The sequence below is a fragment of the Herpailurus yagouaroundi genome, unplaced genomic scaffold (assembly GCF_014898765.1).
Source record: "Herpailurus yagouaroundi ecotype Mexico unplaced genomic scaffold, PumYag 162, whole genome shotgun sequence".
Classification (NCBI taxonomy): domain Eukaryota; kingdom Metazoa; phylum Chordata; class Mammalia; order Carnivora; family Felidae; genus Herpailurus; species Herpailurus yagouaroundi.
In genome coordinates this window covers 73,008,666-73,027,745 of record NW_024412403.1, presented here as the reverse complement: position 1 = coordinate 73,027,745, position 19,080 = coordinate 73,008,666, and the positions used below count along the sequence as shown (strand labels likewise).

Below are 19,080 nucleotides of genomic sequence, written 5' to 3'. Positions count from 1 at the left end.
AACCCCAGCCCAATCCAGTCTATTACAAAAAATATTTGTAAAACAAAACTAGTTGTCCTCCCCTTCCCACGCCCCCACCCCCGGCAGGCTCTGTATTCTGGACTGGGATTCTCACACCCCACAGGGCACTGTGGCCTTGCTGGTCTCCTTGGTGGTCACAAGCTTCATGCATCCCAAGACACCTGATGGCTGTACTTCCCCACTCCCGCAGCCCCGCCCCTCCCTTTACCAGTGTCGGTGGGAGCGGTAGAGAAGGCCGTGGCTGGTATGCTAGTGAATCCAGCCACCTCCCAGAGAAGAAGCCAGGCCACCGCCCGGACGCCCACGGCCCTGGCAGCCAGGACGCTGCAGAACGCGCTCCCCAAAGGAGCGCGTGCGGACGGTGTGAAGACAGAGGAGCTAGCGGACGGAGGAGCCTGCGCACGCCTCACGCCGCTCCTAGAGAGTGCTGCCACAGAGTTGGTGACCGGGACGGAAGACTCAGCGACGCGCGCCTGCGGTCCTGCCGTTCCCCGGCTTCCCGCAGCAGTGGACCCCCGAAAGTTCCGGCGTCGCGGAAGGCTGCAGCACGGTCCACCTAGTTCACTCCGTCACCGCCCCGCCCCTCGCCGTCAGGTCGGGGGCGGGGCGAAGAGCGGCGCAGGCGCCGTGACGTGTGCCAGGTCTTACTGCTTTGAAACGCCTGCCCGGGCCTGCATCCAGACCCCGAACCCCGGACGCGTTCCTTCCAGCAGGATCCGGGAGCTCCCTGTCTCCACCGGCACTGGCAGGTACTTGCGTATTCGGGCCTCCTGCAGGGAAATTCAAGTCTGCGGGGCTGTGGCTGTCGACTCTTCCTGCAGCGCCCGGCCTCAAAGTCGAGTTAAGTGCTCCTCTGTGCACAGCGGTTGGGTGGAAACAACCCCCTCACGGCGGTTTTAGATCTTCCCCTGCAGAAGATGCACTTTCTGTACTTCTCTAAGGGTAAGAAAGTCAGCCTTGCCCTGGTGGGGACGTGAGTAGGGAGAGGATCGTCTACTTGTTGGCAGAATCCGTACACTTTTAGGTGCTGTAGGGGATGTTTAGCAAGGTCATGACAGTCACTGATCCCCGGGGAGAAAAGTATTAATGCCTAAGAGGAAGACTTAGGTAAATGTGTCGTCTGTCTTCATGAATTAAGTTGAATCTGCAAGTAGGCCTAGATGCAGATTGGAGCAGAACAGACATTTCTAGGACAGGTGTCTGGAAGAGGAAAGATCCCAGAATGTTCTGTCAAATACTGAAAACAGCAGTATAAGCATGCTACTAAGAAATATGGAGAGGCGCCTGGGTGGTCAGTTGGTTAAGCATCGGACTTCGGCTCAGGTCATGATCTCGTGTTGGTGAGTTCGAGCCCCGCCCCCTCCCGGTAGGGCTCTGTGCTGGCAACTCAGAGCCTGGAGCCTCCTTCGGATTGTGTGTATCCCTCTCTCTCTGCCCCTGCCATGTTCATGCTCTCTTTCTCTCTAAAAAATAAAAAATAAACATTAAAAGAAAAAATTTTTAAAGAAATATGGAGATACAGGGGCGCCTGGGTGGCTCAGTCAGTTGAGCGTCTGACTTCGGCTCAGGTCATGATCTTGCAGTGTGTGAGTTCGAGCCCCGCGTCAGGCTCTGTGCTGACAGCTCAGAGTCTGGAGCCTGCTTCAGATTTTGTGTCTCCCTCTCTCTCTGCCCCTCCTCTGCTCATGCTCGCTCTCTCTCTCTCTCTCTCTCTCTCTCTCAAAAATAAACATTAAAAATTTTTTGAAAAAAAAAAGAAATATGGAGATACATTTTGGAAGAAACACTTAAAAGAATTGAAACTGGTTGCCTGTAAAGAAACTGGTTGCCCTTCCTGGCAGAGGACAGCAGTTATTTGTTATAATCCTCAGAGAATTATCTTACATTTTATTTCTTTTATTTATTAATTGTTTTTAATTTTTTTAACGTTTATTTATTTTTGAGAGACAGAGACAAAGCACCAGTGGGGGAGGGGCAGAGAGAGAGAGGGAGACAGAAGATCCCAAGTAGGCTCTGCACTGACAGCAGACAGCCCAATACGGGGCTCCAACCCATGAACCATGAGATCATGACCTGAGCCAAAGTCGACTTCTTAACCGACTGAGCCATCCAAGTGCCCCTATTTATTTATTTTTTAATGTTTATTTATTTTTGAGGAAGAGAGAGACAGACAGAGCATCAGGGGGAGGGGAAGAGAGAGAGAGAGAGAGATGCTGAATCTGAAGCTGGCTCCAGGCTCTGGGCTGTCAGCACAGAGCCCGACGCCTGGCTCCAACCCACAAACTGTGAGATCATGACCTCACCTGCTTAACCAACTGAGCCACCCAGGCTCCTGATTGATTTATTTTTTTTTAACCTTTGAATTTTTTTTATTCTTTTCTTTCTCTCAATCCCCATATCCAGTCAATCAATCAATCACATCACCAAGACAGCAGACGCTACCCCCTTAGCACCTTTGGAATTGAATCTTCAACCCCCCTGCCAGTCTCAGTGCAGAGCCTTCTCACTTGGGGTCACTACCATCCCTCCCAATACCCAACTCTCTGTGTAATCCTCCTCCAATCTGGAACCACACTTCTACTGCTCTGATTCCAGTCCTTTGAGAGTTCCCCAGAACTTTTAGGGTAAAGCTCGAACTTCCAAGTAAGATCAAACCATAAAGCTCTGAATGGTGTGACTACTACTGCCTGATTCTGACCTATTATCTCAAGCCTATCCATGTTTCAGTTACGACAATAATGAATGCCATAGAATTATGCATTTGGCATAACCAATGCTATTCCCTTTACTGGAATTCCTTCCACCTCCTATGTTTAACTCCTATTTATTCTTCAAAGCAGAGTTCTGAACTTGATATATACTTGGAGGGGGTTGTTTCTGTTTCTGTAGCAGGAATATGTTTGTCCTGACATAATCTTACTCTTCTCTCTGACCACTCTTTTATTTCTTATTATTTTTAATTTACATTAAAAATGTAAAGTTAGTTAAGTTAGTTAACATATAGTGCAATAATGATTTCAAGAATAGAATTTAGTGATTCATCACTTACATATAACACCCAGTGCTCATCCCAACAAGTGTCCTCCTTAATGTCCCTTGCCCATTTAGATTCCACCCAAAACCCCTTCAGCAACCCTCAGTTTCTTCTCTGTATTTAAGAGTCTCTTATGGTTTGTCCCCCTCACTGTTTTTATATTATTTTTGCTTGCCTTCCCTTATATTCATCTGTTTCGTATCTTAAATTCCACTTGTCAGTGAAATCATATGATATTTACCTTTCTCTGACTTACTTCACATAGCAAAATGCACTCTAGTTCCATCCACGTTGTTGCAAATGGCAAGATTTCATTCTTTTTAATCACCCAGTAATATTGTGCCAGTACCACACTGTCTTGATGATTACAGCTTTGTAACACAGCTTAAAGTCTGGAATTGTGATGCCTCCAGCTTTGTGTTCTTTTTCAGGATTGCTTTGGCTATTCAGGGTCTTTTCTGGTTCCATACAAATTTTAGGATTGTTTGTTCTAGCTCTGTGAAGACTGTTGGTGTTATTTTGATAGGGATCGCTATTTTACATTTTAAACAGGAAAGAGACATTACTTTAGTACAAATAAAAGTTAAATTTTAAAAAGAAAAGACTCTGTAGTAAATAAAAAAAAAACCCCTACATTATTATCAATTGCGTATGTCATTCATGAGTACGGGCATTTGCTTGAGTGTGTGGGATTTATATTGTGCTCAGTGTGATCTCCTAGAAAGCTTACCAACAGGCTAGATTTTAGTGAGATGAACTGGGAGTAGTATTTGTTAAGAAGGGAATGGGTGAAATTATTACATCAGATCAGAGGCAGAGCACAGTAATTTGAAAAAGCAGTTATTTATGATTAGTTTCTTTTTTTTTTTAATTTTTTTTTAATGTTTATTTATTTTTGAGACAGAGAGAGACAGAGCATGAATGGGGGAGGGTCAGAGAGAGAGGAAGACACAGAATCCAAAGCAGGCTCCAGGCTCTGAGCTGTCAGCACAGAGCCCGACGCGGGGCTCAAACTCACGGACCGTGAGATCATGACCTGAGCCGAAGTCGGACGCTTAACCGACTGAGCCACCCAGGCGCCCCTATGATTAATTTCTTAAGAGTAAAAATTCTGATGTCCAACAGTAAGGGGTGAATGTTATAGATTATGGTATGTCCGTAGGATAAAACACTTGGCTATCGTATAAAAATTTGCATTTTAGTAAAACATCTAATGACAAAGTCACATAGGTCGTTAAACTTAAAAGGCAGGACATAGGGCCTCTTGGCTGGCTCAATTTGTAGAGCATGAGACTCTTGATCTCAGAGTCGTGAGTTTGAGCCTATCCCATATGGAGCCTTCTTTAAAAGGCAGAAGACAGATGCTTAATATAAAAAATACTATATTAAAATTTTTTTTTTCAACGTTTATTTATTTTTGGGACAGAGAGAGACAGAGCATGAACGGGGGAGGGGCAGAGAGAGAGGGAGACACAGGATCGGAAACAGGCTCCAGGCTCTGAGCCATCAGCCCAGAGCCCGACGCGGGGCTCGAACTCACGGACCGCGAGATCGTGACCTGGCTGAAGTCGGACGCTTAACCGACTGCGCCACCCAGGCGCCCCTAAAAAATACTATATTTAAAAAAACTATGTGTAGAAAAAAAAAACTGGAAAGAATCAATGGTAATTATTTTATATATGTTTCCTCCTCCTCCTCTTCCACCTAACCCCCAGTTTTCTACAATGTACTATTTTCCTAAAGTGATTCTCTAACAGAACTAAGCTTATGGAGATATCATCACCCTGTGCTGCTTTACCTCTAGGTTCCTTGACATTTTGAAGTCTTCTTGAGAATGTCATAGTCCTATCTAAGGCAGTCCCTATCATTAAGTGTATTTTGGCACTGGGCACCAGGAAGAGGGGATAGAAAGTATTAACTGCAAAATAGCTGTGCTTCTTGTGACTGAAAAAACATATAGTGAGACAAATGAGTTGAAATAAAAACCATGTAAAACTTTATTGCTTGTATATGTAGAGGTTGAATCTGCATCAAGTCTGCATTTTTTATCAGACTTCTAGACTGTGAACACTTAGAGGATGTACAGAGGCTGTGTCTTGTATTAGTACATTAAATCAAACAAGTATGTATGGAATGCCTACTACATTCCAGGTATTGTGCTGGGATGTTCTGGTGAATAATCGATACGTTGCTTACCTCATGTAGCATGTAGAATAGAAGGGGGAAGAGGGATGTCTAGCTGGCTCAGTCAGTAGAGCATGTGCCTCTTTTTTTTTTTTTTTTACGTTTATTTTTAGCTTTGAGAGACAGAGAGCACAGGGGCGGGGGGGGGGGGGGTGGGCAGAGGGAGAAAAGGACACAGAATCTGAAGCAGGCTCCAGGTTCTGAGCTGTCAGCACAGAACTTGACGTGAGGCTTGAACTCACGAACCGTGAGATCATGACCTGAGCGGAAGTCAGACGCTTACCTGACTGAGCCACCTGGGCACCCCAAGCATGTGACTCTTGATCTTGGAGTTGTGAGTTTGAGCCCCACGTTGGCTATAGAGATTACTTAAAAATAAAATCTTAAAAGGAAAAAAGAAAGACGGGTAGGTAAATGATTAAATAAGTAATCATAAAAAGCTTGATGAGTAAAATGATTAGGAAAGTACAGAGGAGACAGATCTGGTTGGGTGAACCTCTCAGGACATAATGTTTAAGGTTAAAAAAATCTTACTATCTTGCCATAGAGGGTACTTATGCATACTTGTTTAACTGGTAAATAAAAAAGATCCTATAAGTTGATTCTTGGGCTGATGCAGGGGTTCATTTACAATCTTTGATTAAGAGTGCAGTACGCCAAGAGGTCCGGACTGAACTGCATATCCAGGCTCGTGTGTGAACAAACCTACACACCTCAGTGAACCAGGGACCCAACAGACTACGGATAACTGAGGGCCAAACTGAACTTTCACAGTAGCTCTCAAAGTATTGGGCTTGATAGGCCAAGAATGCACTCCTAGAAGTGGACTAGAGCCAGATCTGCTGGGGAGGTGGGGTACTAGGGAGTGTGGTTTATCCAACACTTACGTTTTTTTCCCCTTTAGCAGGAAGTCATTATGTGACTAACACATTGTCATCAGACTTCCTCTGATTTACCCTGAAGTGTATGTGAAAATGATGTGCATTGCCAAAAAATGTGGAATTAGGTTCCAGCCTCCAGCTATTATCTTAATCTATGAGAATGAAATGAAGGGGAAAAGTCGCCAACGCATCATGCCAATCCGAAACTTTTCAAAGTTTTCAGGTACCTCATGTTTTATCTTGCCCATCTTAAATCTTCTCTAAGTCACTTAATAAGAATGATTTGAGTCTCATAATGAAGTGACATGGTCTTCAGAGTTACATAGTCTTAGGTTCAAATCCTGACTGTCAGGGTAGATGTGTGAACCCAGCTAAATCACTTATTCTCAGTGAGCTTCAGTTTCCTGATCTGTAAGAGGAAATTGATAATCCCACCCATTCAGAATTGGATATGGGTTAAATGAGAAGCATTATTCAGTAATATTAACTCTTTTCTCTCCCTCCAAATGTGTTTTTTATGTGCAGTGTTGATATTAGTACCAGAACTAATATCTAAAACTATAATACTACTTTTTCATTTCAGATGTTTTCTCCAGTTGCAAATATTTAAAATCTCCTCAAAGTGATTGAGAAATAAAAAATACATCCCTCCTCCCCCCCTCCCCCACATATCCCAATATAAAGGAATAGTTCTGCAAAATAATTCATTCTGAAAAAGCCACTTCGCTTCTTGGCTGTAATAGCGATAATGCTTTCAGTAGTTTGTGGTACATCAGTAGTTTTTGGTGTATGTGTTATGTGTGGTATATAGTTTTGTTTCTTCCTCCTAGATTGCAGCAGAGCTGCTGAACAGTTAAAGAATAATCCACGACACAAGAATTACCTGGAACAAGTGTCCCTGAGGCAACTAGAGAAGTTATTCAGTTTTTTACGAGGTCATTTGTGGGGACAAAGTTTGGCAGAAACGATGGAACAAATTCAGCGGGAAACAACGATTGATCCTGAGGAAGACCTGAACAAACTAGATGACAAGGAACTTGCCCAAAGAAAGAGCATCATGGATGAACTTTTTGAGAAAAATCAGAAGAAGAAGGATGATCCAAATTTTGTTTATGACCTCGAGGTTGAGTTCCCACAGGATGAACAACTTCAGTCTTGTGGCTGGGACACAGAGTCAGCTGACGAGTTCTGATACCAGAAACTCAAAGAATTTATGGGGCTGGTAGAAGAACCATGTTTATACATTCTTTGTATAATTGTATAATACAATATTATACACTTATACAATTATACAAAGAATGTATAAACATGGCTCTAGAAAAATCTGTAAAGAGCACTAAACGTACATGTTGGGTCATGTTTGGATTGACGATGTTACTTTTCAAAACTGAGACTTTTAGATTATCTACTATGTAGATGCATGAGGAATATAGGAGAAACAGAATATAGGGGTATGCCTTTAAGGAGCCTACAATCTAATTGGAAGATAAGTCAAAAACTCGTGAAAAGCTAATTAACAGAATTAGGCAGCAAACAGATTAGAGCCAAATGCTTGAGAAAGGTTAGAGGGCCAGAGCCGAGGTTACCATAGGGTAGAATAGTCAGGAAAGACTGCCCTTTAGTGGAGAGATGGAACTTTGCCTGGCCCTTGAAGTGGTAGTATTTGGATAGAAGTTTACATAGAATTCCAGATGAGAGAAACTGGAAGAAAGAAAAAGAAGAGGAGGTTAATGATAAAGAGATAGGGATGAGAATATTTTATTTGAGGAGCAGAAAGCAAGTTATAGTTTGCTAAGATTGGAGGGCATCAATGGTTAACAGGGGATTATTCCAGAGGCATTATGTCTTCATGTATGTTTAACTGTGGAGGAGAAGAGCAACCCCGCAGGACGCCGGCTGCCACACGTTGAGGTCTTCTGATGGACGGCTGGGGAATTCTGCCCCTCCAGGATCAGGAAATACATTCTAAAGACATTCTGAAAACCTGAAGCTCTTCCCGTAACTACAGAAGTTTGTTTGTAATATGGGAAATCTACCCATACTAAAATGAACAGTAGGCATTGCCAGTTTAGGCTTATTTATGAGCTTGGATCTACAAAGAGAAGATCTTTGTTGAACTAGGCTATATGTGTACAGTTACATCTTTCTTCTTTCAGAATATTGTTTAACTGGCAGATATTCTATGTTTCCTGCAAGGAAATTAATATTAAATAAAACTAAAAAATTCACTCTTTCGACCTGTCTGTCCCTACCCTCTTTACCATTAAAAACTCCATTAAAGGGATCATTCCTTTTTTTTTTTTTAAGTTTATTTATTTTGAGAGGGAGTGTGCATGTGGGAGGAGCAGAGAGAGAGAGAGAGAGAGAGGGAGGGAGAGAGAGAACCCAAGCAGGCTCTGCACTGTCAGTACAGAGCCTGATAGGGGGCTCCAACTCATGAACCATGAAATCATGACCTGAGCCGAAACCAAGAGTCAGACACTTAACCAACTGAGCCACCCAGACGCCCTTCAGGTAGCATTCTTAATGTTATCACCAGGGGCTTAAGATGGTCATGTGATATCTGTATAATATTTGCCAAAGGTAGCAAGAGAATTTTCAGAATCGGAGATTCTTCTATATCTACATAGTATTCCATTGTATAGATGTAGATGATCTATTTTAAAAGTTGACCTTAGGTTGTTTATCCTTTCACTATTAGAAATAATGCCACAGCAAATAACCTTGTACATTCTCTACTTTGTGCCTTTGTAAAACTACATGTAATGCCTAGAGGGGAAATGCTAGGTATGTCTACTCTAAATTTTTTTTCTATTCTAAATTTTAGTAGATATTGCTAGGTTGTCCTTCAAAGAAGTTTGCTCATTCATTCATTCAGTATGTGTACTTAATGAACACCTATTACATGCTGAGCCTGTACTATTCTAGAGTCTATGTACACAGCAGCATGCACAACAAAGTCCTTGCCTTTACAAGGTTTACAGTCTAATGGGAGAGGAGCAATAATAAATACGGAGAATAATGTCATATATTAAGTGCCTGGAATTAAAAACAGGGTAAAAAGAGAAAGATGGAGGGGTTGAGAGCCACTTTTTTTGACAATGATCAGAGAATGCCTCCCTGTAGAAGTGACATTTGAGTAAAGACCTGAAGGAGGTAAGGAAAAATTGATGTGCATTTCATGGGTAGTAGGGAAAGGTAGGTGCATAGACACCTAGGGCTGGAGTGTGCTTGGCTTATTTGAAGAGGAGCAAGGACACAATTGTGGCTAATTTGGATTGAACAAGAGAAAAATGGTAAGAGATGAGAGGTTGGAGTGTATTTTACCAACGCACAGTACTTACATGAAGGTCATCCCAACTTAAATTGTCAGCAGTACGTGAGAATATCTGCTCTCAACAGATAGTGTTATCAAACTCATTGATCTTTGCCAATTTTATAATTTAAAAATGGTGTCTCATAGCCTTACAGGTTTTTTGTTTTTGTTTTGTAGCTCGGAGTTTTAATTTGCATTTCTTTTATTACGAGGGAGACTGAGCATCTTCATACACTGGAGGGAGATTTTTTATGAAATAACATGTCATTTGCTCATTTTTCTACTGTGATGCTGGTCTTTTTACTGATTTGTAAAAAAAGTTCTTTATGAAGGAAAATAGTCCTTGGTTTGTGATATGAATTGTAGATATTTTCACCTTTGTCATTTGTTTTTTGACTTTGTTTATGCTATTTTTTCCAGGCAGATTTTTTCTAGTCAAATCAATCAATATTTTTCTCTGTGCTTCTGCATTTTTGTCTCATATACACGGGCATTTCTCACTCCCAGGTTTGTTTTTTTTTTTTAATCCCATGATTTTTTTCTACTCAGGAATTTATTTTGATATAAGACCACAAGATGTGAATCCCAACTTTATTTCTTCCCAGATGCCCATCCAACTGTCCCAACACTACTATATTTTGAATTACCTATCTTTCCCCCAATGATTTAAAAAATTTTTTTTAAATCTTTATTTATTTTTGAGAGAGAGAGAGAGAGAGAGTGTGTGTGAGCAGGGGAGGAACAGAGAGAGAGGGAGACACAGAATCTGAAGCAGGCTCCAGGCTCTGAGCTGTCAGCACAGAGTCTGACACGGGGCTTGAACTCACAAACCGTGAGCTCATGACCCAAGCCGAAGTTGGACGCCCAACCAACTGAGCCACCCAACCCCAGTGATTTGAAGTGCAAGTTCCCATATGTATCAAAACACTTCTCTTTTGATTATGTTACTGTCATCTGTAGCACGCTTTCCCAATCCATGTTTTTTGGTGTTTATTGAGCACATCTCATATTCACCAAATTAAGAGCTATAGTAAGATGCAAAATGGGCCATAACTTTTGTCTTTGAGATTCTAACATAGTTTAGCCAAAGCAACAAAACTAGCATATATGAGCTAGAGAGACCCTATCTAAAGCAGGAGGGGGTGGAGATCATGTGAGCTGAGCAGTTGTGGGTTTTTTTTCTTTATGTATCTTATCCAAAGTTAATTCTGTTGAGCTCTTAAATTTTTTCTCATTATAAAATGAATATATAATCAACACCCATTATTTGAAAATATAGACAAATACCAGAGTGTAAAAGTAAAATGGGAAAATTCTCCCCTCAACTTCACTCAATTCCCACTCCGCAGAGAATCTGGCTTCCCTAGAGGGCTCCAGAGCCCATCTTCTGTGACCTTGTTTCACCAGTATTCTTTCTCTCACTCTCTACCCCTGTCTTTCCCATTTTCAGCTTCATTCTCTGCTGGTTCATTCTCAGCAGTCTGTTAACATGCACAAGACCCTGCCATATTAAAACAAGAAAACGCATCGCCTTGTCTTTATTTACCTAATACCATTTCTAACCAAATTATAGCTTATCTAGTTGTTAGATAAATTGAACCCTTCCCCCACTGCCACACCCTTTAGAGCAAATCTGGCTGTAGTCTAATTCTAGACTAGACTAGAGATGCATGCTTAGCCTATGAAACTCCATGCTTTGAGAGCTGCCCTTATAGTTCATCTTGGCCCTGGGTTATTCTAAGAATGGTTCATTCACAGGTGTAGGTTTGTTCACATGTGAGCCTGGAAATACAATTCAGTTTGGACCTCTTAATGTACCGTAGTTTGTTGTTGTTGTTGATTAATGTTTATTTATTTTAAGAGAGAGAGAGAGAGACAGAGCATGAGCAGGGGAGGGGCAGAGAGAGAGGGAAACACAGAATCTGAAGCAGGCTCCAGGCTCTGAGCTGTCAGCACAGAGCCTGGCTTGGGGCTCGATCCCATGAGCCATGAGATCATGACCTGAGCCGAAGTCAGACGCTCAACTGATTGAGCCACCCAGGTGCCTCTAGTGTACTGTAGTCTTAACCCAAAATTGTATATAGATCCCTGGGTCTGCACAAGAATTAAGCTGAAGGGTTTTTTCTATCTACCAATTAAACAAGGAGTTATCAAGCACCCTGTATGTCAAGGTACTGTGAGTGATCACCTTAAACCTCATGTCCTGAGAGTCTTACCAGATCTGTCTCCCTTGCACTTTTGCAATTATTTTACTCGTAAGTTTTTTTGTAATTATTTCATCACCTACCGAATATTTTGACAAAAGTAGTAGATGAAAATTGAAGAAAGGCCATTGGATTTGGTAGCTAGGTCTCTTAATATTCAAGAATGAATCTTGAGGGGTGCCTGGGTGGCTCAGTGGTTACCCTTCTGACTCTTGATCTCAGCTCAGCTCTTGATCTCAGGGTCGTGAGTTCAAGCCCCACATTGGGCTCCATGCTGGCCGTGGAGCCCACTTACAAAAAGGTGGGGGGCGGCGGGGGGAGCACCTGGGTGGCTCAGTCAGTTAAATGTCTGACTCTTGATGTCAGCTCAGGTCATGATCTCATGGTTGGTGAGATCAATCCTCACTGGTGCAGAGCCTGCTTGGGATTCTCTCTCTCCATCTCTCTGCCCTCCCCTGCTCGCTTGCTCTCTCTCTCTCTCTCTCTCTCTCTCTCTCTCTCTCAAAATAAATAAATAAAACTTAAAAGAATGAAACTTTAAGGGAGTGAATAGGATAGAAATTGCAGGATATCATGAAGGAAACACGAGATCATAAACCTAAATGAAAAAGCTAAAACTACAGCTTTTAGAAGAAAACAAAGGAGAGAATCTTTATGACCTTGTTGTCTCACTTTAGGCTATTATACCAAAATACCATAAACCAGGTGGCTTATAAACAACAGAAATTTATTTCTCATAGTTCTGGTGACTGGAAGTCCAAGATCAGGTGCCAGCCTGGTTTGTTTCTTGGTAAGAATCCTCCTCTGTGTTGTAAGCTATCCACTTCTTGTAGTATCTTTTCATGGTGGAGAGCAGAGCATAGCTCTCTTGGGACTCATTTTAAGAGCACTAATCCTGTTCATAAGGGCTCCACCCTTATGATTTCATCTAATTGTAATTACTTCCCAAAGGCCCTACCTTGTAACACCATCACTTTGGGGGTTGGGGCTTCAATAGGTGAATTTTGGGAGAACATAAATATTTAGTGCATGACACTAGGTTTAGGCAAAGAGGTCTTATAATTGACACCAAAAGCCTGATTTATAAAAGGGAAAAATTGAAACACTGGACTTCATCAACATTTTAAAATTTTGTATTCTAAAGACAATATTGAGAACATTTTCAACTATACTCAAAAAAAATTGAGAACATGAAAAAAAAATCCACAAACTGAGAGAAAATCTGCAGATCATAATCTGAAAAAGGACTTGTATCCAGCATATAAAAAGAACTCTTACAACTCAATAATAAAGAAAGAACCCAATTTAAAAATGAAAAGACCTGCATAGACATTTTACCAAAGAAGATATGTATATGATTAATAAGCACTTGAAATGATGTTCAACATCATCAACCATTAAAGAAATGAAAATTAAAACTAATGAGATACTACTTCATACCCACCAGAATGTCTATAATCAAAAAAGACAAATAATTACAGGCATTAGTAAGGATACAGAAAAACTAGAACATTGTTGGCAGGAATGTGAAATGGTACAACCATTTTGGAAAACAGTTTGGCAGTTTCTTAAAAAGTTACACAAAAACTTACTATACTACCCAGAAGTTCCACCCCTGGTATCTACGTAAGAGAAATAAAGACATATGTCTACCCAAAGATTGTTCTCGAATGTTCAGAACAGCCAAAAAAGGGAAACACTCCAAATATCCATCACTTGGCAAGTGGAGAAACAAAAATGTAATATCTACACAATAGAATATTGTCCAGCAATAAACCATTATGCTAAATGAAAGAAGCCAGACACAAAAGACTACATATCATACGATCCATTTACATGAAATAGCTAAGAAGGCAATCTATAGAGACAGAAAGCAGATTAGTGGCTGCTTGGGGATAGAGCTGAGGAATGGGAACTGATGGCACGTGGGTCAGTGGATGGATGATAAGAGTGATGGAAACACTCTAAAACTGGATTTTGTGATGTTTGCACAATTCTAAAAATTCACTAAAAATAATTGATTTGTGCTCTTTTTTTTTAACGTTTATTTATTTTTGAGACAGAGAGAGACAGAGCATGAACAGGGGAGGGTCAGAGAGAGAGAGGGAGACACAGAATCTGAAACAGGCTCCAGGCTCCGAGCTGTCAGCACAGAGCCCGAAGCAGGGCTTGAACTCACGAATCGCGAGATCATGACCTGAGCCGAAGTCAGACGCTTAACCGACTGAGCCACCCAGGCGCCCCAGATTTGTGCTCTTTATTTATTTATTTTTTTTTAACGTTTATTCATTTTTGAGACAGAGAGAGACAAAGCATGAACAGGGGAGGGTCAGAGAGAGGGAGACACAGAATCTGAAACAGGCTCCAGGCTCTGAGCTGTCAGCACAGAGCCCGACGCGGGGCTCGAACTCACGGACCCGCGAGATCATGACCCGGGCCGAAGTCGGCCGCTTAACCGACTGAGCCACCCAGGCGCCCCAGATTTGTGCTCTTAAAAACAGGTGAATTTTATGGTGTATATATATTTAGGTATGTAAGTTTTACCTCAATAAAGCCCTTAAAAAATAGGAACTAGAGTAGAATCAATGTCAACAGATCATTTGTTCTAAGAATGAGTAAGAGAGTTAAAGATGTGTGTAGGGACACCCAGGTAGCTCAGTCAGTTAAGCATCTGATTCTTGATTTCAGCTCGGGTCATGATTTCACAGTTTGTGAGTTCAAGCCCTGCGTGGGGCTGTGCGCTGATAATGTGGAGCCTGCTTGGGACTCTTTCTGTGTCCCTCTCTCTCTGCCTGTTCTCAGTATCTCTCAAAATAAATAAATAAACTTAAAAAAAAAGAGAGAGAGACAGAAGATCTGAAGTCCAGAAGACTGATATGGAGCAGACTACGGTTTATGATTTTGGTCTTCTCTTTAATGAACCTGGCAGAAACTGAGGGCTGATGGGGGGTGGGAGGGAAGGGAAGGTGGGTGATAGGTATTGAAGAGGGCATCTTTTGGGATGAGCACTGGGTGTTGTATGGAAACCAATTTGACAATAAATTTCATATATTTAAAAAAAAATGAACCTGGCAGAGCCATCCGATTATAGTGAGGAGGAGCTAGAGGAGAGATTGAGATTGGGGTGAAAATGAGCAGAAGAACTTTTGTTCATATGGAAGGGTAATGTTGGTTGTGTTCAACATAGAGAAAGTAGAATGTGGAGGTTGAACAAAAATCTGTGATCTAGGAGTTACAAAATGATGTTCCCCATCCTCACTTCCTCTCTTCTAAAAACAAACAAAATTACTTCTGGTGGTCAAATTTACAAAAGTGTTTTTATTTTTATTTATTTTTTTAAGTAGGCTTCATGCCCAGTGCACAGCCCAATGTGGGGCTTGAACTCAGAACGCTGAGGTTATGACCTGAGCTGAGATCAAGAGTCGGAGACTTAACCGACTGAGCTACCCACGTGCACCATGAGCGTGTTGATGGCTAAACTGACAATCAATCTTCAAGCTCAAAAACTTTAGCTTTTATGGCCATAAAGTCCTTCTGTCAGTGGTTCACCATTTCGCACTATAGCAGATATTGTGGATTACCTACCCATTATCCTTTTCCCCTTCTTCATTGCCTGTGGAGGCCCAATATTATTTGTTCAGGTATAATTCCTCCCACATAAGTCACAGATCCAGAAGCAAATTTTGATTGGTCTCAATAAATCCCAGTGGTCCCATTTCTTTGTCTGTGATTGGTTTAGAGATGGGCATGTTACTCAGTAATAGCAATAACATGTGTAGAGGATCCAGAGGACTTGGAAGAAGGTGTTCTCTGTTGGAGAAAAGAAAAGTCCTCTCTGTTTCCCTGGACATGATTATATCTGGATGTGACAGCTGGAAATACTGCAATCCTTTTGTGGCCAGCCTGAGGATAACACTTGCCATTTAATGAGAGCAAAACAAAGGGAATCACAGAAAGATGGGGGCCAGAGCCCTGGCATACTACACCTGGAGCCTGCCCTACCTTTGAACATTTTATTATATGAAATGATAATTTTTTTAAGTCAATTTAAATTGGGGCACCTGGGTGACTCAGTCGATTAAGCATCCAACTCTTGATTTCAGCTCAGGTCATGATCTCATGGTTTGTGAGTTTGAGCCCCGCATCAGGCTCTGTGCTGAGAGTGCAGAGCCTGCTTGGGATTTTCTCTCCCCCTCTCCCTCTGCCCCTCCTCTGCTCACGTGCTCTCTCTCTCTCTCTCTCTCTCTCTCTCTCTAAGTAAATAAATAAACTTAAAAAAATAAAGTCAATTTAAATTGATTTTTTCTGGTTTTGCAGTAAAAAAAACTCCCATTAACAAGGAACAAGCCTTTTTCATTTCTGGACCCAATATGGACCACCTGTGCTTCAAGGATAGGCCCAGAGATCTCTGGGAAGAGATTGCTACAACAGACAGCAAAGCATAAAGGATTGACTATGGCCAGGAACCTGGCAAAGGGAACACAAAGCATGGACCTTGGAATCTAAGGCTGGATGAAATCCTGTGGAGGCAGAAGGAAACTGAGTCAAATGGAAAGGAGCTGAGCAATGAAAAGTACTACAATGGGTGGCATCAGAGGGCAGGTTTGGCAAGTAGTGACAGGTGAACTTGGGAGAAAACAGAGCAATGGGGTCACGGAAGTGAAGTACTGAGTTAAGAGATCTCAGAAGTTTAGCAAGTGCTGGCAGTGATGAGATCCAGCATTTGAACTTTCCAGACCAAAACAGGTAGAGAAGGAAGTCCATAAAATCAAAAGGGTTATGGACCTTTGTGAAATTACAGAGTAGGAGGGGCCATAGCTCACATGTTGAAAGGTCCTGGGAAGACTGATGAGGGGCAGAGGGCAGAAGAAAATTAGGCAGATCCTAAAATCATTGGTTAGGTATAAAATGCTTACTATGGTTCAGGGCAACAACATCAATAATTTAAAGAAGAAAATGTAAAAGGACAGAGTGAATAGTAGATGTATAGAAAGAGGGAGAGAAAAAGTACAGAGGAAAAAGGTGATAAAAGATTAGGTGTTGTTGTTGTTGTTGTTTTAAGCCAGAAAGTTCTTATGCTTGTTCCACTGGAAGCAAACAAACAAAAACTTGGCAGTACATGTTCAACACAGGCAGGATATTCTTTGAATGAATGCTCCTTGTTCCTAACCTAAATATGGACACCCTAATGTATGATTATGGGTGCAGGAGCCTTTGAGTTTCTGGTAAGAACTCTTAGGTTAGCAAGTTCCATCAGGGCTGCCTTCTTGACCTTAACCATATGCTTTGATACTTAAAAGGAAATTTTAACCAGAGTCAAGCATCTGCCATCACACTGTTGAATGTTTGTTAATCCCATTGTCCTTCTTCCCTGTTATTGAATACTGAATACTACATAATTTTCACATTTTTGATTTAATGCGTTCTCCACTTCCAAGAAGCTCGAAGGTATTCATTATTTCTGATCATGAACTACAAAATAGAATGGATACATTAAAATCTATTGTAATCCTCAAAGTTCATTTTACCCAAAACTTTTCATCTCTTCTCTCACTTGGTCTCTGCCACTCAACAACAAACACTGTCTCCCTAAAATGAGTTATCAACTTACAACAAGAGAAGTTTGGAGAGATTTATGTTTTCTCCTTCTCATATCCACTATTTACTATATGAGAAGTCCTAGCACACTCCAAAACAGGGAAAAGACAAACAGGAGAAATATATAAGAACTTTATATAAAAAATGTAAAATTTATATTAAAAATACACACATATATATGAAAAATATAAAAACTTGCATTAAAAATTATCTAAAACTTACAAATAAGGGAAAAGACAGGGCCACTCATCTTTTTCGATATTATACTGCCAGCCTTGTTTAAAAGCTTTCCCAAAGATTCTTAATTTTCTAAGATAATGTATTTGTGTTTGACTTGGCTGTTTACTGTTTGATTAAAGCCCAGATACGGTACACTTACATGTTAATTAAAAATTTCTGGGGTGCCTGGGTGGCTCAGTCAGTTGAACATCTGACTCTTGATTTCAGCTCAGGTCATGATCCCAGGGTCTTGTCCTTGAATCTAGCATCCGGCTCTGAGTTGACCATGGAGCCTGCTTGGGTTTCTCCCTCTCTCCCTCTTTCTCTCTCTCTCTCTCTCCATCTGCCCCTCTCTCCTGCTTGTGCTCTCTCTCTAAAATTAAATTTAAAAATAAAAATGAAAAATGAAAAAATTCCATCCAGTAGAGAAGGTAATCAATAGGTTTATTTGCCTATAGGATGTTAACCTAGCAATCTTATTCTAACATTAATTTGTAGAAGCCTATAAATTCTTAGTTCTTCAAAATACTTTTTGAATTAATTTACCATCTTATTGGTCCCCTTCATCAATAAGTTAATAAATCTTAGACATGTGTTTATTTCATTTTATTTTATTTAACAAATTTTTTAAAATGTTTATTTATTTTTGAGAAAGAGAGAGACCGAGCCAAGCAGGGGAGGGGCAGAGAGAGAGGGAGACACAGAATCCCAAGCAGGCTCCAGGCTCTGAGCTGTTAGCACAGAGCCTGACACGGGGCTCAAACTCACGCGCTGTGAGATCATGACCTGAGCTGAAGTCGGACACTTAACTGACTGAGCCACCCAGGCACCCCAACATGTGTTCATTTTATATTGCTATGAGGATTATGTTTTTAATTTTATAAATATTTATTTATGTATTTATTTATTTATAATTTTTTAAATTTTTAGGTAATATCTACACTCACTGTGGGGCTCAAACTCACAACCCCAAGACTGAGATGTGCATGCTCCACTGAGAGCCAGCCATGCACCTCCATTAAAAAAAATTTTTTTTAATGTTTTTTAACATTTATTCATTTTTTGAGAGACAGAGAGTGAGCGGGGAGGGGCAGAGAGTGAGGGAGACACAGAATATGAAGCAGGCTCCAGGCTCTGAGCTGTCAGCACAGAGCCTGACGCGGGGCTTGAGCTCACGAACTGCAAGATCATGACCTGAGCTGAAGTCGGCCACTTAACCAACTGCATCCCCTTTTTAAAAATTTGTTTAATCATACTTTGACACCTGGTAGCCCATGTGATAAGAAGATTGACATCTTTGTAGTCTTTGGGGGACAAACTTTTGGTATCATGGGCTGACATATTTTAAACTTTTCAACTTTTGACATTTCCACCTATGAGAGGAGCTGGGAATAGGAAACAGGCAAAAGATAAAGAGGCCAAACCGAGAAGTCAAACAAATAAAGGACAACTGCCATATGAAGTGTCACCCCACTTTGTGTCCCAGCTGGCCCTAGCAAGCAAGCTGTGTCACTGTCTTCCTGACTCGACCTCTGGGTAGGCCTACCCGAGCACTGCCAAGTTAACCTGTCGTACTCCAGAATATGACTGCTGGGGGAAGCAGTCTGGTTGGAAAGGTTGGGG

The 19,080-nt window shown here is 41.4% G+C and overlaps 2 protein-coding genes across 5 annotated transcripts in view; one reads left to right on the top strand and one right to left on the bottom strand.

Moving 5' to 3' along the window:
• Window positions 1-590, bottom strand: part of PIGX (phosphatidylinositol glycan anchor biosynthesis class X) — a gene marked incomplete at its 5' end in the record, with an annotated part of 31,791 nt that extends 31,201 nt beyond the window's left edge. Inside the window, one exon of the mRNA XM_040484868.1 lies at window positions 230-590. Coding sequence (XP_040340802.1) covers window positions 230-590 — 361 coding nt within the window. The remainder of the gene's footprint in view (window positions 1-229) is intronic.
• On the top strand, window positions 590-8,404 carry CEP19 (centrosomal protein 19). 4 transcript variants are annotated; one of them, XM_040484867.1, is made up of 3 exons: window positions 590-770; window positions 6,147-6,343; window positions 6,951-8,404. In XM_040484867.1, exons 2-3 carry the CDS (start codon window positions 6,214-6,216, stop codon window positions 7,310-7,312), a joined length of 492 nt encoding a protein of 163 aa, XP_040340801.1. In that variant the 5' UTR covers window positions 590-770; window positions 6,147-6,213; the 3' UTR covers window positions 7,313-8,404. The 4 variants fall into 4 exon arrangements, with proteins under 4 accessions (XP_040340801.1, XP_040340798.1, XP_040340800.1 ...); XM_040484864.1 differs by having other exon boundaries at window positions 6,144-6,343; XM_040484866.1 differs by having other exon boundaries at window positions 590-963.
• Window positions 8,405-19,080: the final 10,676 nt, after the last annotated feature.